Source organism: Prunus persica, chromosome G3 (assembly GCF_000346465.2).
Source record: "Prunus persica cultivar Lovell chromosome G3, Prunus_persica_NCBIv2, whole genome shotgun sequence".
Lineage (NCBI taxonomy): Eukaryota > Viridiplantae > Streptophyta > Magnoliopsida > Rosales > Rosaceae > Prunus > Prunus persica.
The window spans coordinates 8,449,949-8,474,001 of NC_034011.1; the positions used below are offsets into that span (position 1 = coordinate 8,449,949).

Consider the following 24,053-nt stretch of genomic DNA (forward strand, 5'->3'; position numbering starts at 1 on the left):
ACGGTGGTTGGTTCAAGGTTGTTGGACTTGGAGAGTTGGGTATGAAGGTTCATTTTGGTGATGGGTTTACGAATGTGGTTCTTGGCCCGGGTGGTCATGGAGTGAGTTGGAAGGGGATGAGGGTCGGGTGGGTTAGTAGGTGACGTTGGGATTTGTGGTGAGAGGGTTGAATTGGGTAAGGGTGGCAATGAGGGTTGGTGTGAGCGGCTGGGTTGGTTTGTGTTGGGGGATGGAATCTGTACTGGGGTGGGTGTTGGAGCTGCACTTAGAGGTTGAGGGACAATGGCTTCCAATGGCATAGTGAGTGGTGGCTGGGAGGAAGGTGAGGGAATTGGAATTGGTGCAGGAATCCAAGTGGCAATGGGATTGGGATGATGAGTAGAGGGCGGACCAGACAGTGAAGAGTAGGGAAACTGCGATTCAACAAATTTGACATGTCTTGAGACATAAATTCTTGAGGTTGAAGGATCAAGGCAATAGTATGCACTTTGAGTGAGAGAGTACCCAAGGAAAACACACGGCTTGGACCGTGGTTCTAGTTTGTGGGAAGTGTAAGGTTTGAGCCAAGGGTAGCATAAGCAACCAAAAACCTTTAATTTCGAGTAGTTTGGGGCTATCTGAAAGATTTTGTGGTAAGGGGAGGAGAGATTTAAGGTGGGAGTGGGCATTCTGTTGATGAGGTAGACGGCTGTGGCAAAGGCATAAGTCCAGTAAGAGATTGGTAAAGAAGCATGAGTGAGAAGGGCAAGACCGGTTTCGACAATGTGAAGGTGCCTTCTTTCGGAGTAACCATTGTGTTCAGGTGTATGAGGGGGAGTGGTGAGATGAGAGATACCATTGGTGGAAAGAAAAGTAGATAGGGAAATGTACTCACCACCATTGTCAGAATAAAGTGTTTTGATGGTTGAATGGAAGTGTTTTTCTACAATGGCTTTGAATCTTATGAAGACTTCTTTGACATCAGATTTGTTTTTGAGTGGGTAAAACCAGATATATTTAGTGAAATGATCAATGAAGATTACATAATATTTAAAGCCATTATGTGAGTAAATTGGAGATGTCCAGACATCGGAGAATATAATTTCAAGAGGTTGAGTAGAGACAATTGTAGAGTTGGAGAAAGGCAATTTGTGGCTTTTATTGCAAAGACAAGCATTACATGAAAAATCAGATGACAGAGAGGAAGAGACGCCTAAGGAATTGCTGGAAACAATATGTTTGAGAATGGGAAAAGCAGGATGTCCTAAGCGATGGTGCCAGTCGGAAGATGTGGTCTTTGTTGCGGAGAAGGCAATCAAAGGGGAGGAGGTTGGCCACTCATATACACCATCTTTAGTTTGTCCTTTGAGCACTGTTGCCCCGGTCTGAAGTTCCTTCACAAGAAAAGTGGATGGTAAGAACTCTATGGAAACATTGTTAGAAGTGCAAAATTGTGAAATGGAAATGAGGTTCTTTTTCATGGATGGAACACAGAGAACGTTGTTTAATGTAAAGTGATGGTGGGGAGTTTTGAGAGAGGTGGAACCAGTGTGGGTAATGGCAAGATTGGAGCCATCTCCGATCATGATGTCATCAGTGCCCATGTAGGGAGCATGCAGGGAGAGGTTGTTGAGATCAGACGTGACATGGTGTGATGCACCACTATCCAGAAGCCAGGATGATGGGGTGGAAGAATGGGTGGCAAGGTGAGCTTGTGGTTGCCATGGTGTGCCTTGTTGGGAGGAGCTGGAGGAGGTGGTAGTATGAACTGGTATGAGCCGAAATGAGGGACACCGTTTGGCAGTGTGACCCTGAGTCCTGCAAATTTGGCAGTAGCCAAGGTATGGCCTGGGAGGAGGACGAGTGTTCTGTGATGGATTTGGAGTTGCAGCAGGTGGGCGGTTGGTGAAGTTGTAGGATGGGCGCCAGTTGGTGGTGGTATTGCCTTGTGGTGGAGAAGGACGCCAGTTCTTGGTGTTGGTTCTGGATGTGGGATTTGCAGTAGCTGGAAAATGGTGTGGCTCAGATGGGATGCTTTGAAGGGAGGCTTCAAAGTTGAGGAGTTTTTCATGAAGTTCTTCAAAGGTGATGGAGGTATCTCTTGCTTGGACCGCACGGACTAACTCTTTGTACTCATCACCGAGGCCATCGAGGATTTTGTCTGTGATTTCTTCTTCATCAAGGGTGGCACCAAGAAGAGCAAGATCATCGGCCCGAGTTTTGATGGATTGCATAAACTCAGTGATGCTAAGCGAGCCTTTGGTGGTGTTTTTGAGTTGTTGTTTGATTTGCTTGATGCGGCCACGAGAGGGTTTGGCATAGGTGTTGGCTAGAATTGTCCAGGCTTGTTTAGAGGTTTTGGCTTGAGCTATGAAGGAGATAATGGTGGGTGAAAGGGAGCCAATAATGGCATTGAGAATCAGTTGGTCTTGTCGGATCCATAGACTGTAACTGGGATTGGGGCTGGTGGTATTGTCTTGGGTCAAGGTGGCTGGTGGGCATGGTTTGGAGCCATCAATATAGCCAAGAAGATCATAGCCAATGAAGAGGGATTGGAATTGTAGTTTCCAGGAGAGGTAATTGGTAGAGGAGAGTTTGAGAGGAGCTTGAGCAGCAACGTTGATGCTGATGAGAGTTTGATGTGTGGCATTGGTGTTTAGGATGGTTGCAGACTCGGTAGCCATGAGTGCGGAAGAACAGGGGAAACGATAAGAAAGTGAGAGATGGATCGGCTTAGACTCCTGATACCATATGAGATTGAGGAAATCAACTTTAACTTTCATATACACTTTGCAGCTATTAAATACACATAGGAATAACAAACACTTGTTTGAAATCCTAATAGATAAAGCACTTCGAAACTATCTCCTAACTCTAAGGAACAGCTATACAAACTAGAGAAACTAACGGGCTAAGATTATCTGTACAGTGAATTCAAAAATAAGTAAACTAACGAACTAATACAAGTTGTTACAATCCTCTGATAGTTAGAATATGTAACAGTAAGAAAGTTTTAAAGGAGAATACATAATGTTTCTCTAGTGTAATAAAAATTGGCAAGAAGCTTAATTACCACATTGGCCTTGGTCCTTGATGGGTGTCACGGCTCCTTTCTTTCTCCAGTCCATAGTAGTCGGCATTGATGATGTTGCATTTTCATATTTGAAAGAAGTCGTCTTTGTGGAACACTCATGCCCCTTGAATCGATTTCGTGACGCTTTGAACTCATCATTTGTAAGGTCTGCAAATTGATTCACACTTAGTTTGTATAGTTTGTTTGCATCCTCATTGGAAGATTCTATATATGCCACATTTTCCTTGAATATGTTGAAACGTTTCTCCTTCTCCCTAATGTCATTATATGTGCGTGCATAACGAGCCATCCATTGCTCGTGTCTTCCATACATGGATGCATCTTGGAGACTACGAGAAGTGGCTTCAGAAGACCATGTCCTCAACATGATGAGGATCAACGCCAAACAAACACATATTTTGCCCTGCAGCCGGCTAATGAACTCCATGGTAGAAAGTTGGGATTTGGTAAAGAAGAGGAATTAATGAGCAGATATACAAAAAAAGTAGACTGCTCCGCAGTTATATAGAGAATCGCCTTGCCTTCTCCGTGGCCCAAAAATTAATCGACATGCTATTCTTCGTGCCCCAAAAAATGTTCTGACATGGACAGCTTTCTATAAGTTACTAGCCATCCCATTGTCCTTATCAATTAATAACATAAAAATTAAACATTGTCGTTTACCATAAAATAAAAGAGAAGCCATTGTAATGACTTGGTTGACCATAAACTTGTTATTTCCAATAAATTTAACACTGATAAATTTATTTATTTATTTTTTTTGTTGAAAATTTTGGGTTTTCTTGGCTTTGAAAAAGCTATGTCATTTTTTTGGTGTTTGTAATTTCAAAAAGGTTATCCGTTTTATGTAAGTTGTTCTCTTTTTTATTTTTTTTTGGGTTTGAAGTGTATTTTATTCTTGTGCGATTTGGTGAAGCCTGTGACCTCAAAGTTGCGACCTGAATTTATAATAGCACAGAGATGCATACAAAAATGATGCGGCCTGGCTTTATAATATGCAAACCTGATTTTTCTTTTGACTCAAAATCAGGATCATGGAAGCCGAAGGCAAAATCGACATCAAAATTATATTTATAACAGAACCACAATCAATTGAAGACACTGCATGCATGCGGACCTGGGGCAGCTCCAATTGGTCCGCTGGCAATTGAAGTCAATGGTGCATTGGATACTGCTGCGGCTGCAATGCTGCTAGATGGGTTGCTAATTTGCACCACTGCAATGTAAGAACTTTCATCAGCGGCAACATCTGAAACTACGACTGCTTGGTTACACTCTCATTATTGTGAAGTGTTGCCCAAGATTTGATTAATGTGAAGTTTTTTTATATATATTTTTATTTTTAATGATTGAAAAGAATAAAAGAGAGGGATTGTGATGTTTAAAGTATACAGGATTTAGGTAGTGAACTGATGAATATATACAAGATTTAGGTTGGTACAAAAAAACTTAAATCTGTTTAGAAGTTATTTGATGACTTATTTTAGTTTTTCATTTTCAGTGGATGTTAAAGAATTCGTAGTATTTTTTAGTGAATTTTTTGAAGTTAAGATGAAGTTTGTATAGGTCTTGAGGTTCGTATTGGGTCTGCAACGGAACACAAGAGTCAAGCGGTCGTGTCCAAATCAAGAGGTCCCAAATAGAAAAAGTGCACATAAAAACTTAAAACACTGAAAATGAAATGATGGCCATTTAATTATATATATTCTGAAGAAGAAAAAAAAAATTTGATTACTCTTGAATTGAATAGATGTGGAATTTTACTAATGTAAAATTGATGAGTTGGGAATGATTTTATGATGTGGAATTAACAAAAAAATTTTATCAGCTGTGTAAAATTGAGATGAATAGATGTGTGGGTTCATCGAATTAATAGCTGATGTCCTCTAAAAATTTGGTCTCTTTAGTCTAGTGTCGTCGTTTGAGTAATTGACATCTAATTTTAGGCAAGAAAGTGCGAATACATTGTCAACTGGAACTCACTGATCTTTCTACAAACCTCTAGGAAATCAACTCCACCATCCATCTCTTCCACCATTTTCAACCAAACAATAAAAAAAGTTCCTGCATATTTGGCGGCACGAAGACTTGCTCTTTTCCTCAAACATATATAAATAGATGCCTCTTCAATCCATTGGGACGCAGGCACCTCTCTCTTGTTCTTTGTTTGTTTGTCTCGACCTTTTAATCAAGACATATATAGATATCAATTGATATCAAGATGTATTTTATCAGGCTTAACACACCCATTACTTATATCTTCCTCTCTTTCTTTTTCTTCTTCTTTTCTTCATCGTCTGCTTTCAACATCACTGAAGTTCTGAACAAGTACCCGGACTTCAGCATCTTCAACGACTACCTGACCCGAACCCAAGTTTCCAGGCAGATCAATGAGCACCCAGTCGTGACGATTCTCGCGGTCAACAATACCGCCATGTCCTCATTAGTAGGAAAATCAATGGACCTCATCAACCAAGTGATGCGCATCCACGTATTTTTGGACTACTATACCCTCAATAAGTTGAAGAGCTTGCCATCTTCGCAGCCTTCCCAAGTGACCACACTGCTCGAATCTCCTGACCAACAACGCTACTTGAACATCACAAATGTCGGCACCCTCTCAATTGTTTCGGGTGCTGGTTCTGAGAAAGTAGGTGTCCTTCGAGATATTTATCCTGACGACATTTATAAGACATCAATTGTGGAAGTTAGCAATGTAATTATGCCTTCAAGCTTATTAACTACTTCACCCTCATCACCTTCTCCGCCATCTTCAATGCCTTCTTTGCCATCTTCGGTACCTTCTCCGCCCTCATCAGTGCCTTCTCTGCCATCTTCGGTACCTTCTCCGCCCTCATCAGTGCCTTCTTCATCCACTTTCAACATCACCAAAACTCTATTCGACTATCCAGATTTCACCACATTCAATACCTACCTCACCGACACCCAAGTTTGTGACCAAATCAATGCAGGCTCCTCCGTCACGGTCCTTGCAGTTAACAATGCCGCCATGTCCTCTTTAGTAGGAAAATCAGCCGACATTAAGAAGAAGGTGCTAAGCCTCCATGTTATTACAGGCTACTATACCCTCAACAAATTCAGGAGCTTGCCAAATTCGCAAACAACCCAATTGAACACAATGCTCCAAGCTTCTTTCCAATCAGTAGGCTTTCAAGGCTTGTTGAACGTCACAAATGGGGACACTGTCTCACTTGTTTCCGCTTCTGGTTCTGAAAAAGCACAGCTAGTTAAAGATATATACACTGATGATTTCAAAATATCAGTGGTGGAAATTAGTAATCTAATTGTTCCTTCAGACTCACCAACTTCACCGCCTTCATCTCCTTCTGCATCCACTTCATTGCCTCCTTCATCCACTCCTTCATCATCTCCCTTTGACATCACCAGAACTCTAACTGGAAGCCCTGATTTCAACCTCTTCAGCACCTACCTTACTCAAACCCAAGTAGCTAACCAGATCAATGAACGTAAAACCATGACAATCTTCGTTGTCAACAATGGTGCCATGACCTCTTTAGTAGACAAACCAATGGAGATTAAGAAAAAGGTTTTGAGTCTCCACGTTATCATGGACTACTATACCGTCCAAAAGTTCCACAACTTGCCGGTTTCGCAACCCACTCGTATAAACACACTGCTTCAAGTTACTGACCAGCCAAGTGCCCAACAAGGCTTTGTGAACGTCACAAATGGGGACACCATCTCGATTGTTTCAGCCGCTGGTTCAGACCAAGCAGTCGTAGTTCAAGATATTGCTGCGGATGAAAGTTCTTACATATCAGTAGTGCAAATTAGTAATCTAATATTGCCTTCAAGCTTAACTGCGCCAACCCCATCACCTTCTTCAAACCCAGGTAAGTTGCGATCTGCAGCGCCAGTCAAGGCTCCAACTAGCAGCATTGCAGCCGCACCAAAGGTAGGAGACACTCCATCTAGCAGCATTGCAGCCGCACCAGTATCCAATGCACCAATTACCTCAATTGCCAGCGGACCAATTGGAGCTGCCCTAGCTCCGCATGTATCTGCAGTCTCTTCTATTGAATGTGCTTCTATTGTAACTATGATTTTGGTGTCGGCTTTTTCTTTGGCTTCCGTGATCGTGATTTGAGTCACAAGAAAAATCAGGTTTGCATATTATAAAGCCAGGCTCCATCATTTTTGTATGCATCTCCACTATTATAAATTCAGGTCACAACTTTGAGTTCACAGAGTTTACCAAAACAAGCAAGACAAAAATACACCTCAAACCTAAAAAAGAAAAAAAAGAAAAAAACAAAGAGAGCAACTTCAATGAAACTGGCAACCTTTTCCAATGTGGGAAGATGTCATGTCAAAAAGAAAAATGGTGTAAGCGAGATGTTTTTTGCATCGTAGCCAAGTAGAGTTTTGCATTTGGAAGAAATTTAATCATCAACATTTCAATCGTTTTGGGGACCTTCCCGTCCTTTCCTTACTCATAATGATTCTGCAAGAAAACAATGACATAATAAAAAATTTAGTAAATTGAGCTTAGACCCATAAAATTCATTTTAAATCACCTACAACTCTTTCCTTTAGTTTTCTATGTAAAAAACCCAAAATTTTCAAATAATACCCGATGACTAGGATTCAACTAAGCAAGTTACCTAATATAACTTAAAATTTAATTTATTGTATTTTTCAGATTCCAAAACTACCCCTATTTATAAGTTAATGTGTTATGGGGGGGTGTATCTAATGACACCTGTTGAATTTGAAAATATCTCCAATATTTGTAAAGGACGTAGGAACTAATTTAGAAACTTATTTGAAATTAAATATTAAATTCTACATTAAAGTATTAGTAATCTATTTTTGAATTAATGGTGTTTTCCTTCTATGAATTACGACTAGTGATCTATTTAAAGTATTAATAATTTAACTTCACAAATTTAGGAATTAATATTGTTTTCTTTTTATGAATTATACGACCATTATTCTTTTTTATTATAGTTTTATGAATAATAGTGTACATTCTAATTATGTTGAAAAATAATTTGATAATCTATTTATTGTTTTGTTTTTAAAACTTTTTTTTAATGAACCTATTTTTTCTCCAAATATTGTACCTATTTTTTTCTTTATTACTTGTTTTATAAAAAATAATTTGATCATCTTTTTATTATTTGTTTTATGAATTTTTTTTTAAATGAGCCTATTTTTTCTCTCAAAATAATGTACATATTTTTTTCCTCTAATAATGTACCTATTTTTTTTCTAAATAATGTACCTATTTTTTCTCTCAAAATAATACCTATTTTTTCCCCGAAACAATTTACCTGGTATAATAAACCTACTTTTTTCCTCTAAGATGTACCTTTTTTTTCTCTAATAATGTATACCTAGTAAAACAATTTACCTAGTATAATGAATTTATTTTTTTCTTCTAAGTAATGTACCTATTTTTAATTTATAAAAAAATGTGCATAAATTTCAATTATACAACGTACCTATGTTCTATAAATTATTGTGTACCTATTTTTAATTTATGAAAAATGTACGAAAATTTCAATTACAAAGTAATTGACCTATTTTTGTTAATTTTTTTGGGTAAATACTATACCTATATTTTTATACGTATATATTTATATTTATATTTTTCATATGTACATTATTGGATATGTAATTTACATATCCTTTTTATTTGCAATTTTAAGGGGCCATACATTAGAGGGAATGGCAACCAAAAGAAATGAGGTGATTGATATGCTATTAATAGGGAGTTTTAATTACAATTATGGCAATTAATGAAAGGCTTAGAATAAATTATAAATAAAATATGAAGTCTGATGGCAAAGATGTAAAAATATAGGAATACTACGACCTCTTATATCCTACCGGTCATTTAAGTTTGAAATTGGGTTTTACACATAGATTTATAGAATGATGGGTATATGTCTAGGAAATAGAAATTCTAAGGACCTATATTGGACAATCAAGATCGAACGAAGAAAAACCAAAAAATAATAATAATAATAATAGAGAGAGAAGGCCTCTGTTGAAATGTATGCATGTCACATGCCTCATCATATGTACCATCACAAACAATAGACAAAAAATCGTAGTTTAAAAATATTCTTTTTCCTACAATGCAAATTCAATATTTTGATAAGTTCAATAAACGAGAAGGAACTTGTTAGAACATTTGATCAAGAGAAAATGCAATGGAAAGTTAGACGCCCGTTGTAAAGAGTTCCGCCAATTAACTTATAATTTTGCGACTGCTTACCATTCACGCGAACATTTGAAGGATTTGTGTTTAGTTATAGTTTCCTATTATGTAAGTTTGGAACTACCAATTTCTAAGGTTTTTTTCCTTCTAAAACGAGCATTTTGTTTTACAAAATTCGACGTTTTCTTGCTTTTCTTTGTTGAACCTTTACGGTCTACCCTCTTTCTCGATATCCCAATTCTAGCGGTCGTTAGCAGAAGTAGAGATAGGGGGAGGTAGGAATGGAACAGAGAAAAACATTGTCTTTGCTGTTGTTGGGAATGAACGAACGCACTCAGGGCGTCCCCCCCGCAGCCCAAAAAGCGTAGGGGGGAGGGACGCCCAATGCGGGAGTGAGTGAATGACCCAATGTGTGTGGCCTAGTGCTTTATGCCTTTTCTTAAGGATCTCTAAACGCATTCTTTCTTATAGACTGCCTCTCAGTAGGAAGAACAACTGTAAGTAGAAGTTCCTATTAATGAGGCTTTCTTTATGGGCAGTGTAATTGGGGAGTAAGGTAGTGAGGACGTTTATCTTCTTGATATCAACACTCGTATACTGTTCAATTATTTTTGCAATTAATACATGAATCTTCTTGATATATTCAACTACAATTAGGGAAGGCTTTTCCTTTAGTTCAACAACTTTTAATATCCTCATCGTTTTATCACTCAACTTTTATCTCATTGGAATTATCTTTTTCTAGCTACGTTTATTTGGGAAAAAAAAAAAAGTATTCTCTAGAATATTCGATCACGTGAAATGACAAGAAATTTGAAAAACTGTGTCAGAAGCCGTTTCGGTTAGCTTTAAATTTTTGTAAGTGCTACATCTGTGGTTTTTGTAACTTCACGTGAAACCAGTGAACAATTTGTCTGTAGTTAATCAAGCCTTGATCCACCATTGATTTTATCGACCAAGTTTTTTCTTATAAATACCTTTCTCGCCAACCTTCTTTCCAAATATTGTACATAGCTCATAAGTTCATAGTTTTTTCCTTTGTTCATGGTTACCAATTTAGAACTGGAGAATCTGATCTTATATTTTACTGGGAGGAGGAAGAAGTGGAGAAAGAGGGGAAGGGAAAAACAAAAGGGGAGAGGTAAACTTGAGAGGCTGTTAAATATACTTAGATTAAGAAACTTATCTTATTGTAGAAATGCGTGGCATGGGAGAAATGGGAATTTGAGAGATGCTCTGGTAAGACAAGGCACCTAAGAAGGCATTTCCATTGGAAAATCTAGCCGCCCTCTTTGAAGGGTTTTGCGGTGCAGTTTCTGCAGGCATCAAAGGTTTTGTGTTGGCCATTTTTGCAGAGGTGACCACAGGCTTGATGTCCCTACTACTTACATGGAATTTACACAAGTTCAGATCTTTGAGGAAGAATGGACGATACAAGAGTTGAATTCAAGTGAATGTCACAGGTCAAAGCAAACTAAATACAAAGAGAGTCTTAATTAGAAGGGATTTCAATATGAAACTAGCAAGTGGTCTTAAAATTAATGTTACTGCAGTCATGAATGTATTGTGGTAATCCTTGAAAGTACGTATATTCCTGTATATATTTGTATAAATATACACTCGTGTATGGCCATATAATAAATTCAGCATAGTACGAGGCAGAATTTTAGATATGTTATGTATTCTAAGAATCAGAAATCTTGCCTAACTTGTTTCAAGTGCCACATTATGCTGAACAAAAAAACATGAGCAACACTTCTGTTTTGATCCTTTATTTACCTATTCATTGGTTTACCAGAAAACAAATTGGTAGGTAAATAAAGGAAAATTTCTAGTATTTAGTTAATTTCTTAATGCAATTTCAGATTAAAAACTCTATCAGTCTACTATGTAAAAAATAAAAATAAAAATAAAATAAAAATAAAAATAATTTTTACAATGAGTAGTTTAGATACTTGGAATTGACTCTGCAATAACAACTTAATTAACAAATCTGTCGTACTTTTTTTTTTCTTTTCATATGTTCTTATATATACATATGTATTTTGATCAATCTATCTTCAAACAGAAATTGAGGTAACTTATATAATACGAACAAAAAAAAATGACACATCAATATGTGATAACATGTAAGCCGCTGATGTCCTCCAAAACAATGGTCTTGTTTCTGAGATAACATCTATTTTTAGGCATTAAGTACGAATACCAATACTAGGACTGAATCTGATGACAAACTTAGAAATCAAATTCAACATCTATAATCTATTTTAAGACATTAAGTGGGAGGAAGTGCGAATCCATTGTCAACTGGGACTGACTCTTCCTACAAACTTAGCAATCAACTTTACCAACCATCTTTCTGCATCATTTTCAACCAAGGAAAACATGTTCCTGCAAATCTGGCAGGACGAAGACTTGCTCTTCCTCAAACACATATAAATAGATGCCTTTTGAATCCACTCGTTCAAATTCCTTGCCTGATCGTTTGCTTCTCTGTGAAATCAAGATGCATCATACCAGGCTCAACACACCCATTACTTATTTCTTGCTCTCTTTCTTTTTCCTTTTGTTTTCTTCATCGACTGCTTACAACATCACCGAAGTTCTAAACAAGTATCCTGATTTCAGCATCTTCAATGACTACCTCACCAGAACCAAAGTTTCTAACCAGATCAATGAACACAGAATTATGACGGTCCTCGTGGTAAAAAATGCGGCCATGTCATCTTTAGTAGGGAAATCAATAGACGTGATCAACAAGGTGATGCGCATCCACGTATTTCTGGACTACTATACCCTCAACAAGTTCAAGAGCTTGCCTACTTCACAGCCTGCCCAACTGACCACACTGTTTGAATCTCCTGACCAACACCGCTACCTAAACGTCACAAATGGGGCCACCGTCTCAATTGTTTCCGCTGCTGGTTCAGAGAAAGTAGAGGTAGTTCGAGATATTTCTCCTGACGACATTTATAAGACATCAATTGTGGAAGTTAGCAATGTAATTCTACCTTCAACCTTAAGTACTTCACCAAGATTACCTTCTCCATCATCACCATCTCTGACAGTAGCGTCATCACCTTCTCCAACAATAGCTTCATCACCTTCTTCATCAACCTTCAACATCACAAAATTTTTAAACAACTATCCAGATTTCAACCAATTCAATACCTACCTAACTGAAACCCAAGTTTGTGATCAGATCAATGCACTCTCAACTGTCACGGTCCTTGTGGTCAACAACGCCTCTATGTCTTCTTTAGTAGGAAAATCAACTGAGTTTAAGAAAAAGGTGCTAAGCCTCCACGTTGTTATGGATTACTATACCTCCCAAAGTTTCCACAACCTGCCTAGTTCGCAGACTACCCAACTGACCACACTGCTCCAATCTTCTTTCCAATCAATTGGCTTTCAAGGTTTGTTGAATGCCACAAATGGGGACACGGTCTCAATTCTTTCAGCTGTTGGTTCTGACAAAGTAGAGGTAGTTAAAGATATATTTACTGAGAATTCAAAAATATCAGCGGTGCAAATTAGCAATCTAATTGTTCCTTCAGACTCAACTTCATCACCTTCAACACTTTCTCCATCAGTACCTTCTCCATCCCCGTCTTCTTCATCATCTGCTTTCAATATCACCCAAATTCTAAACAAGTACCCAGAATTCAGCATATTCAACGACTACCTGACACGAACTCAAGTTTCTAACCAGATCAATGAACGTAGAACCCTCACGATCCTCGTGGCCAACAACGAAGCTATGTCCTCTTTAGTAGGACAACCAATGGACGTGATTAGAAAGGTGTTGAGCCTCCAGGTTGTCCTGGACTACTATAACGTCCAAAAGTTACACAACTTGCCTGTTTCGAAGCCCACTCGAATAATCACACTGCTCGAAGCTGCTGACAAACCAAGTGGCCAACAAGGCTTTGTGAACATCACAAATGGGGACACTATCTCGATTGTTTCAGGTGCTGGTTCTGACCAAGCACTAGTCATTCGAGATGTTGTTGCTGATGAGCTTTTTACTATATCAGTGGTGCAAATTAACAAGGTAATAGTGCCTTCAGGCTTAACTTCACCACCTTCATCACCCTCTTTATCACCTTCTCCGTCAATACTTTCATCACCTTCTTCCTCAACTTTCAACATTACAAAAATTCTAAACGATTATCCAGAATTCAGCCAATTCAATACCTACCTGACCGACACCCAAGTTTGTGACCAGATCAATGCACGTACAACTGTTACGGTCCTTGTTGTCAACAATGCCGCCATGTCTTCCTTAGTAGGAAAATCAACTGAGATTAAGAAAAGGGTACTAAGCCTCCACATTATTACGGATTACTATACCTCTCAAAGTTTCCACAACTTTCCTACTTTGAAGACCACCCAATTGACCACACTGCTCCAAGATTCTTTTCAATCAAATGGGTTTCAAGGTTTGTTGAATGCCACAAGTGGGGATGCGGTCTCGATTGTTTCTGCTGCTGGTTCTGACAAAGTAGAAATAGTTAAAGATATATTTACTGAGAATTTGAAAATATCAGTAGTGCAAATTAACAATCTAATTGTTCCTTCGGACTCAACTTCACCTTCTTCATCACCTTCTCCATCGGAGTCCTCTCCTTCAGTACCTTCTTCATCAGCTCCTTCTTCATCAGCTGCTTTTGACATCACCAAAATTCTAAGCAGCAACTCAGATTTCAACCTCTTCAACAACTACCTGACTCAAACCCAAGTTGCTAACCAGATCAATGAACACAAAACCATGACAGTCTTCGTGGTCAACAATGGCGCGATGACCTCATTAGTAGACAAACCAATGGAGATTAAGAAAAAGGTCCTAAGCCTCCATGTTATCATGGACTATTATACTGTCCAAAAGTTCCATAACTTGCCTGTTTCGCAGCCCACTCGAATAAACACACTGCTCCAAGTTACTGACGAACCAAGTGGCCAACAAGGCTTCGTGAACATTACAAATGGTGACACAATCTCAATTGTTTCATCTGCTGGTTCTGACCAAGCAGTGGTTGTTCGAGATGTTGCTGATAAAACTAATACCATATCTGTGGTGCAAATTAGCAATCTAATACTGCCTTCAGGCTTAATTGCACCGACTTCATCACCTTCTCCATCAACTTCTTCAAACCCAAGTAAGTTGCGAGCTGCTGCACCAGTCCAGGCTCCATCTAGCAGCATTGCATCAGCACCAAACCTGGGCGGCGCACCATTGTCAAATGCACCAAACATGGGCAGCGCACCATTGCCAAACGCACCAAACATGGGCAGCACACCAATGACAAACGCACCAAACTTGGGCCAGTATACCATGGGCCAAACGCACCAAACATGGGCAACGCACCATTGACAAACGCACCAAACATGGCCCAGTGCACCATGGCCACATGCACCAAACATGGGCAGCGCACCCATTGTCAAACACACCAACCATGGGCATCGCACCATTGTCGGATGCACCAATATCCGACCCCACCAATGAGTGTGGCTCTTTCACCTGAGTCACCATTGTCGAATGCATTTGCTGCAGGCCCACAGTCATCTGGGACTCCTGCAAGGTTTTCTATTAATTGTGCTTCTGTGCTAACCATAATTTTGGTGTCCACTTTGCCTCTAATTTCCGTGATACAGATTTGAGTTAGAAGAAACATCAGGTTCATGACCATAGAATAAGGAAGAAGAGTCACATGGTAAAGTAGGTGATTTGATTTTTTGTTCTTGGTGTATGCAGCTTTCAGTTGTATTGTATTAATTAGTTTCTAGGGATGCAAGTTAGTGTTTTTCAGTTCATGTACTCACTTTGGCTCTGTTTTGCAAGAACCAGACAACTTTAGCAATAAAATGTCCTCATTGCTTTTCATTGTCTTTCCCCTTTCTCTCTTCCTCTCCAAGGTTTTCAAATGGTATCAGAATCCAGAGCCATTGTTGACACACATGATCTCAAAGTTCCCATAGGTCAAGCATTAGATCAATCTAAGATCAATTTTCCACTAGTCATTTGATTAATTGAAATCAAATTCTGAAATTGATACTGAAAGATTTTTATTTAGGGATTTAGGAATTACCTCTTATGGCTTGGTCTAATGTCTCACCAGAAGCCGCTGCTCTGCTCAGCCACACCACAAAGATTCATATTCTGGTAAGAGGATTTTCGTCTGCTCAGCCAAACCACAAAGCTTCATATTCATATTCTGGTAAGATGAGTGGTATAATGGAAAAGAATGTGATGAAGCTATGAATGATGGTACTGTAATTACAGGAAGAAACATTATCAGATCGTATAGTTCAAAGTTCAGCAGATGATCAGCAAGATGATACTGGCAAGATAATTAACGAACCATATGGATGCAGTCGAGTAGTAGGAGGGGATTAAAAAAATTAAAATTTCAGTATCAAATTTTATAAAAGTCAAAAATTTCTCTTTTTCCTTCCTCCACTCATTAGCCAATAGGGGTGGGCACTCAAATTGGCGAATCAGAAATCCAAGTCGAACCGCACCAAATCAAACCGGAAAAAAACTGAGTTGATTAAAAATCAACAACCAATCAAAAACCAAACTGGATCAGTTTTGGATCCGATTCCATGTCTTAAAAAATCGGACCGGGCCGAACCGAACCGGTCAAATTATAAAAAAAAATATAATTTTAATATATATTTATATTTAATGCTATATTTTTAATTTCACCCACACAAAAAAAAACTAATATTTATCCAAGTTTAATTTCAAAATATCTTTCTTTTCTAACTTTAATATTTATTTTTATATAAAATTGAATAATTTGTTAATTTTCAAGTAAAAAAAATATTTTCATTGAGAATTGTATTAAAAAATAATTTTTATAATTTGGTTCGAAATCGGATCAAAATCGGTTCAACTCAAATTGGACAGTTGTTGAATTTTTTTTAAATCAAACCTGAGAAATAGTACCAGATCGGTTCTAATTAGAGAAAAAAATCGATCCAACTCGAACCGTGTCCAACCCAATTAGCTAGTAACCACAAATCCCTTTTTTTTGCTGGCTTTAAGGCAGTTTGGGATTACTGTCACTTTTTAAAAAAAAGTTGTTTCTGCTGTGCTTTGAAAATAATTAGCTATAAAGTAGTGAATGTGGTGGTGCAAGTGGTGGAGTTGGATGTGGAAGTGGAGGTGGCGTCATTTTTTAAAATGAATGATGGTATTTTGGGAATTAAAAAAATTCATTCAAAGTTCATCTCTGCTTCTTTTGAAAGCAGCTTTGAAAAGTAATCCAGAGCCTGCTTTTAAAAACTACTGTCAAAAGGCCACTGCTTTTAAAATAAGGGATATTCACTATTATACCTAATATAAGGGCCCAAATTATAAAAATACCCTATATGAAATGGACTTTAGAAACACACCTAAAGCTCATTTACAACATAACAAAGAGTCTTTTAACTTCTTATAAATTACAAAACTGCCATCAATTTTTTAAAACAAGCCCAACCCCAAAATCTCATAAAAATATCCAAAATACTCAATAGGACATCAAAGTAATTTAATAATCAATATTAAATTCAATAAGGCCAACTGTCATTTTTTGGGTTTGTTTATAGAAATTCAATGGTGTAGGGTTTATCTATAATATTAGTGCTAAGAATGGGTATATCACTAAATATCTCTTAAAGTAATCAGGATATTTTATTTTTACCAAACACATTAAACTGCTTAACTTTAAAGTGAAGCAGATTTTTGGCCAAAAAAAGCAATCTCAAACGTGGCCTAAGGGACACACTTCTAAGGCCCACTCCCCATTGTATTTCACTAATCCAAACTTTTTATTTTGTAGATATTCATTCAAATATCATTTCTACAAAAAATCACTTGAATTCGATATCATTTAACCATTCAAGTGAATTATTGAAATTTTAGTACTTTCTTGAAGCACTGTGTTCATTGATTTGTAGGACACAATTGGACATCGAAACAGTTTTTGATTTGTCTAATTTTTTTGCAAGGATGATCTATGAATGTAGACTTAAAAAAGTATATGGTTTGGATCGTTGAAAAAAATTTCATAAGGGACCCTAAATTATATATATATTATGTAATTACATATCCATAGCCTTATGTCAACAGTCAGTTATTCCGTTTTTGAGTAGAACAAATAACTATAGAAAATTATAAAGATACACAAATGTCAAAGACAAACAACATAGCCACAATACAACTATGATGTCTTAGGTTTGATGACTAGTTAACACTATTGCAACTTATGAGTTCTAGTTTGATATGTGAGTTGGACGTCCATCTTAGAACTCGTGGTTTGATTGCGTTAAGCATATTTGCCATTACAAGCACCTATACACACTTATCTTGGTGTCTCTACGTGCAATAACTTGAGACTAGTCATTTCTCCCTATTAAGCAGATATAGTGTGTACCAGTCTTTGCGTATCATCTATTTTTAAGTCTACATTTAGAGATCCCATTCAAAAAATTTGAATGATCCAAACCATCCATATTTTACATATTTATTCAGAGATCATCCTTGCAAAAAATAGCTCCCTATATATATGAATGTAGACTTAAAAAATAGATAATTTGGATCATTGAAAAAAAAAATTTATAGGGGACTCAAAAGGTGATATTTGGTCTATTATCATAAAAGTAAAACAACAAGTCCTGGGAATATAAAATAGTATGTATCTAACATAAATAAATTTACTCTTTTTTTTTTCTTTCCTTTTTTCTTCTTTGTCCAACTTTTGAATAGCTTGAATATTTTTGGGGAACAGGTATGCCAAAAGAGATGTCCCATTTGGTCCAAAAAAAGTAATTTTACTATCTTTGGTTTGGATATGATATTTTCTAGGGGTCATCATTTTGCCCATAGGCTCAGGTGTCGATGGGGACCTGTCCGGCCCATCGAGAAAAAGTTCAGCTCAGTCCGTTATGGGCCATGGGCCGGCCAGCCTGCTTAAAGCCCAGCTCGGTCCTTAGGCCTGGCTCGTTTGAGCCCACAAAGGCCCAATCTGGCATGCCCATTAAAGCCCGACCCGTAGGCTCATATTAAATTATATTATATAATTATATTGGGTTGATTAGTTTGCATAAGATTTTTTGGGAACGGCCAAGCCCAATGAGGGAAAAGCCTAATCCTATTACCACATCTATAATTAAAAAAATAAAAAAATATTTTACTGTGTTTCAATTGTAACCCTAGCCGCACTCAGCACTCTACCTCATCCCTCTCATCTCTCTCCCCATATCTCTCTCTCTCTCTCTCTCTCTCTCTCTCTCTCTCTCTCTCTCTCTCTCTCTCTCTGATCCATTGCTCTTTCGTCCAGGCAACTAGCAATCGTTGGAATCCCCATCTGTTAGGACCCTTCACTAGTGGACCTATTGATAGGAGCCCATAGATTCCCTTTTTGTATTTGTAGACATTACCGTTGCTGAGTTCACAATCTCATTGTATTTAGTCTAAGGCCTTTGACCATTTTGGGGCATGAATGAAGAATTCTCTATTTGTTGTAAAGATAGTGGGTGGAGCCCACATGTTGGATTCCTAGTTAGCTACATCTTGGAGGCTTATCACTTGCACACTCACATGCATCATTTCCTAAGCCTATAAATAAGGCATTATTATGCCTTTGCATACACACCCCAACTGGGAGAAGAAAGAGAATTAGGTAGAAAAGAAGAGAAGGAGGAAGAGAAGGAAAGAAAGGGAGAGTGAGAGGAGAGGAAAAAGAGAGCAGAGAGAAATTCTCTAGGAGAGAAAAATCAGTGAGCCACATATATTGTAAACACTAAAGTTGTAGCCCTATTATTTTACATAGTGGAAAAGTTACTACTGCTACGCTCCGAGGACGTAGGCATGGCGGAATCTCGTTAAATATTGTGTCTCATTTACTTTACGTGCAGCTTAATATTCTCGCACATTCCATCCATTTTACAACACATTATCAGCATGAATCCTCTTCCAAATACCAACTGAGTTCTTCGATCAAACTCCTCTACTTTATCACCCTTCTTTCTCAAGCCCCAACTACCTATCTCTACAACTGCAACAGAAGATATAGTCCTCGAAAGAAACTTACCAGGGATGGAGACTAAAGCAGAGAATTATGCAAGCAAAAAGATCAAACACACCAAAACATAATAAGCTCTTTGTCTTTTTATCTTCTTCATTTATTTTATTAATACTCTGCACCATTCAATACCACTTTCTATATATGCTAACTAATGGCAGGTGAGAAAGCAACAAGATGAAGGTATGGGCATATGCACAATAATCACTTCAATATCATTGTCGGCCATGATTCACTTTTAATATATGGTTGCTTTATTAAAGGATCGTTAACTATTTTGGTCTTGGTATAATACATTATATTGAAAAGTGGTAATATAATACGTTATGTTTTCTTATAGTGTCTGAGATCACGAGCTTGCCTATTAATGGATCCTTTGAGTTCCAATTCCAAATTGATGGTAGCTCTCCGAGCCCAATCTTGGAGCTAAACATTGTGTTACATTTCTTAATACTTGCTGTTGGTGATAGGTATAGACTTGTGGTATTTGACAACTAACTTGGGCTTGTGGATCATGCAATCCAGATTACAAACGGAAATGCTAGCTTAAGCCTCATGCTTGCTCATCTCGTTTTGCTATTCACAAGGTTGAGTAGTGCATTAGGCTTGCTTTTGGAGATCAATATGCATGCTTTGGTTTTGCAGCTCTTGAGGGCTCTTGTTGACTCTAACACGTTGCCACTCACTTGTTGGCATGACCTTGGTGAGTCTGTTAAGCTTGGTAACGTTGTGAATGCAGTGCCCTCAAAATTGTCAGGATTCTATATGCATTTGGAAAGGCTTCTCACAGCTAAGAATATTGGGAGTTGTAGGAATCCCAACTTAAGCGACATGGGATCACATCTTGTGGGGATAGATGCAAAGTATGGTATTTTTACTCAATGGAGCTGGTGCATGCATATTGATCTTATCAAAATGCCTTCAGCACTATAATCTTTAAACTCGTGCCTTGGTGCAGTATACTCTGATGGGTTGATGACACATTAGAGGAGATTGATCATTGCAAGCATAAATCATCTTAAAACTGCATTTCAAACTTTGAAAAAGGGGACTAATCTTGTTGAAAAGTATTTGTTAGATAGCATGCATCTTAAAAATCAATTCAATGCTGCAGGAGAGCGAATATATGATCATGATATAGTTATGGCTGCTTTGAATGGTTTATCTTCTGACTTGGTCATGAACACAACGGTAATTTTTGCTTGCGAAACTCCTATTTGTTTGCAAGAATTCCGAGCCCAACTTCTTGGTGCTGAGACAATAATTGAGTCGGGCATGTTATCTCTCACCAGTCAACTGCATGCCTTGATGGTTCAATACGAGTCTGAGTCTGTCTTTAAAGTGGCATGGAATTTTAGCGGTTGATTCCATTAAAGGCAAGGTGCTAAACCACACGCACTCATCAAGGAAGAAGAATCTGAAACGGATTCTTCTTAATCACAATAGTTGACTTGCTCTCGAAATATTTTGTCTTTATTGCCATTCAAGGCTCTTACCGTTTATATCTTTATTGTGCAATTATAAATATTGTAATATTTACAAAAGGAATACAATCAGAATTTAAACTTCTACATGGTATTAGAAAATTATCCCTTTTCTCTTCCAAGCAATAGCCTACTCTCTCTCTCTCTCTCTCTCTCTCTCTCTCTCTCTCTCTCTCTCTTTCTCTCTCTCTCTCTCTCTCTCTCTCTGGGCAAACCATCATGGCCTCTCCATCTTCCTCATTCTCTCTTCTTGGTCCCCACTCCTCCCATTTCATCAAGCTCACCAACACCAACTATCTCCTCTGGCTCTGACAAATAAAACCTTTTCTCATTGGCCACAGCTTGTGGAAATATGTTGATGGCTCATCTCCTCAACCTTCTCCCTTTCAGCCCCTACCCGCATCCTCTCCTAACCAAGCACCTGCTCCTCCTCAACCTAATGCTGCCTATGAAACATGGATTCAACAAGGCCAACTCATTGTCAGTTAACTCACCAGCACTCTATCTGTATCAGTCTTGTTTCTCACCATTGGTTATGACTCCTCAAAAGCAATTTGGGATTGCTTACAACGCCACTTCTCTCAAACTTCGGTGGTTAGAGAATCAATCCTCCGTTTTCAACTCATGGACTTGTAAAAAGGAACACAAACTGTGGACCAATACCTTCATCAAGCCAAATCATTTGCGGACTCTCTTGTTGCCATCAATGAGCACGTCTCAAATAAGGATCTCATCACTGGCATTCTTCATGGCTTGGTTCCTAATTACAAAATGCTGGTAACCGCTCTTTTAAATTTTCCTCCTCTTCCTGATTTTGCTGACCTGCGTGCTCGATTGCTCTCATATGAAGCTCAGACTCATTACACCGATCCTGTTCACACCAGCCACTCCACGGTTCTCATGGCCACTCAGTATCAACCATTTTTCTCTCAGCGTGGTGGCTTTTCTAATCGTGGCATTGGATGTGGCCGTAGTGGTAGTCGTGGCTATTGCGGCCGCAGAGGTCGGGGCTGGAACTCACAGCAGTATTAGTTCCAACCGTGGTCTTCCAATGGCTCCTCTGGCCCCTACTGTGGTTGGCAGCAGTCGTCTAATCCCACCTGGGCTAACAACTGGCAGCAACAACTCTAGTCACCTTCCTCATGGGCTACTGTCAACAGCAACCGGTCCAGGCTCCTAGCCTCTTGGGCCCCTTATGGTGCCCCACGTGCAACACTGCCCAACACACTCACGCAGCATGTCCCTACCGCTTTCGGGGCCCTGAAACTTTTCCTCCATTTGCAGGGGCACAATATCTCAAACCTCCTGAAAATACCTAGAATCTCAACACTGGAGCGACCCATCATATGATTGGTACTGCCACCAACCTTCAGAACCCCCAATCCTACATGGGTAATGACTCCATTTATTTGGGTAACGGTGATTCTCTAACCATTTCATCCACTGGTACCCTTCCTGTTTCTTTAGGTTTTTCCGCATATTCTTTTCGTAACGTTTATCATTTTCCTTCCCTTCGTACTAACCTTCTTTCCGTAGCTCGCTTTACTCGTGATAATTCTGTCTCTTTTGTATTTAATCCTAATTCTTTTCAAATTTATGATTTACAAACTGGTACTCTTCTTTTTCAGGGGCCCATGTAAAGATGGTCTCTATCCTATCTCCTTTCCATTCGCCTCCCCCATCAAGCATGCCTTCGCTTCCATTAATTCCACTGCTTGGCATCTATGTCATGGTCATCCGTCTTCCGCTGTTTTGTCTCGTCTTTCTTCTTTATCAGGTTTCAAATTAAATAAGGAATTTTGTAAGACTTGTGCCCTTAGCAAATCTACTCAATTACCATTTTCTACTAATGAAATTCATGTCCACTCTCCCTTTTTTATTACTCACTCTGATGTTTGGATGTCCCCTATTCCTTCTACAATTGGTTTTCGGTATTATGTCTCATTTACAGATGAATATTCCCAGTATACATGGATTTATCCTATGTGTTGCAAAAGTGAGGTTTTTCACCATTTTCAAACTCTTGTTTCCACGGTACATAACATCTTCAATTCCTCCATCAAATTTCTTCAAAGTGACAATGGCACTGAATATGTCAACAACTCTTCACTCACTACTATCACAAGTTAGGCATTCAACAATAGTTCTCATGTCCCCACACCCCACAACAGAATGGCCTTGCTAAACATAAACATTGCTATATTGCCACAAAAATTCGAACCCTCCTCACTACAGCCCATGTCCCTTGTACACTTTGGGTTGACGCGACACTCACTGCTGTCTACCTCATTAATCTCCTACCCACCCCAATCCTATCCTACAAACCTCATACACCAAACTCTTTAACTAACCTCCTGTCTATTTTCATCTTATGATTTTTGGCTATTCTTGTTACCCACATCTTGGTGCTTACACAGAAAACAAAAAAACTACAGTACCACTGAATGTGTGTTCTTTAGCTACAGTACCTAACATAAAGGCTATTACTGCCTCGATCCCTCTACTGGTCGTGTCTATACCTCTCGACATATTTTATTTAACAAAACAAGTTTTCCTTTTCAGCATTTGCAGGTCTCATCCTTCCCGGAGTATACTGAAATAAATTTTCATCCTGTGGTCTCTGCCTCTCCTTCTCCAGCACATGTGGCCATTCCAGGACTACCTCCACCTGTGCACATCTCACCGACGCCCACACAGGACATTGCCACATCCTGCACCTCCATCATTCCCGAAGCTTCCGGCACCTCCATCCTTCCACAAGCATCCGGCACCTCTATCATTCCACCAGCTTCCGACACCTCCACCCTTCCATAAGCTTCTGACACCTCCATCCTTCCACAAGCTTTCAGCACTTCCACCTTTCCACAGGCTACCAGCACCTCCATCTTTCCACAAGCCGCAGTCCTCACCCCACAACACAGTACCAGCCCTGACTGCACAGCACCCTTTAATCCACCTGAAGCGGCTTTTTTAGAGCTAGTCCATCCCCTGCTCCATAAATATTCCAGAAGACCTAGCATACCATCTATAGAACCTACTCTAGTCCCTTCTCCCCTTGCCTCTACGGATCCAACTCCTCCACCACCTATCGAACCAGGGCCACCAGCGCCTGCTCATCCCATGTGCATACGTCTGCGTGATGGCATTTCTCGGCCTAAAAACTGCACTGGCGGCACAGTTCGATACCTGGTCCTTCGTGCTTTTTTAATTGT

The 24,053-nt window shown here is 38.8% G+C and overlaps 3 protein-coding genes across 3 annotated transcripts in view; 2 read left to right on the forward strand and 1 right to left on the reverse strand.

Moving 5' to 3' along the window:
- The window catches only part of LOC18783476 (senescence-specific cysteine protease SAG39), a 6,093-nt gene extending 2,593 nt beyond the window's left edge, over positions 1–3,500 (reverse strand). The window contains exon 1 of the mRNA XM_007216102.2: positions 3,053–3,500. Within this exon, the coding sequence (XP_007216164.2) occupies positions 3,053–3,500 (448 nt within the window). The remainder of the gene's footprint in view (positions 1–3,052) is intronic.
- On the forward strand, positions 5,295–7,202 carry LOC18784244 (fasciclin-like arabinogalactan protein 8). Its single transcript, XM_007216642.2, has one exon. It carries the CDS (start codon positions 5,295–5,297, stop codon positions 7,200–7,202), a length of 1,908 nt encoding a protein of 635 aa, XP_007216704.2.
- LOC109947791 (mucin-3A-like) lies at positions 11,260–15,653 on the forward strand. The gene has a single exon (XM_020558829.1). It carries the CDS (start codon positions 11,728–11,730, stop codon positions 14,656–14,658), a length of 2,931 nt encoding a protein of 976 aa, XP_020414418.1. The 5' UTR covers positions 11,260–11,727; the 3' UTR covers positions 14,659–15,653.

Coding starts and splice junctions, on each gene's coding strand:
- LOC109947791 (XM_020558829.1), top strand. CDS start 11,728: ATGCCTTTTGAATCCACTCGTTCAAATTCCTTGCCTGATCGTTTGCTT.
- LOC18784244 (XM_007216642.2), top strand. CDS start 5,295: ATGTATTTTATCAGGCTTAACACACCCATTACTTATATCTTCCTCTCT.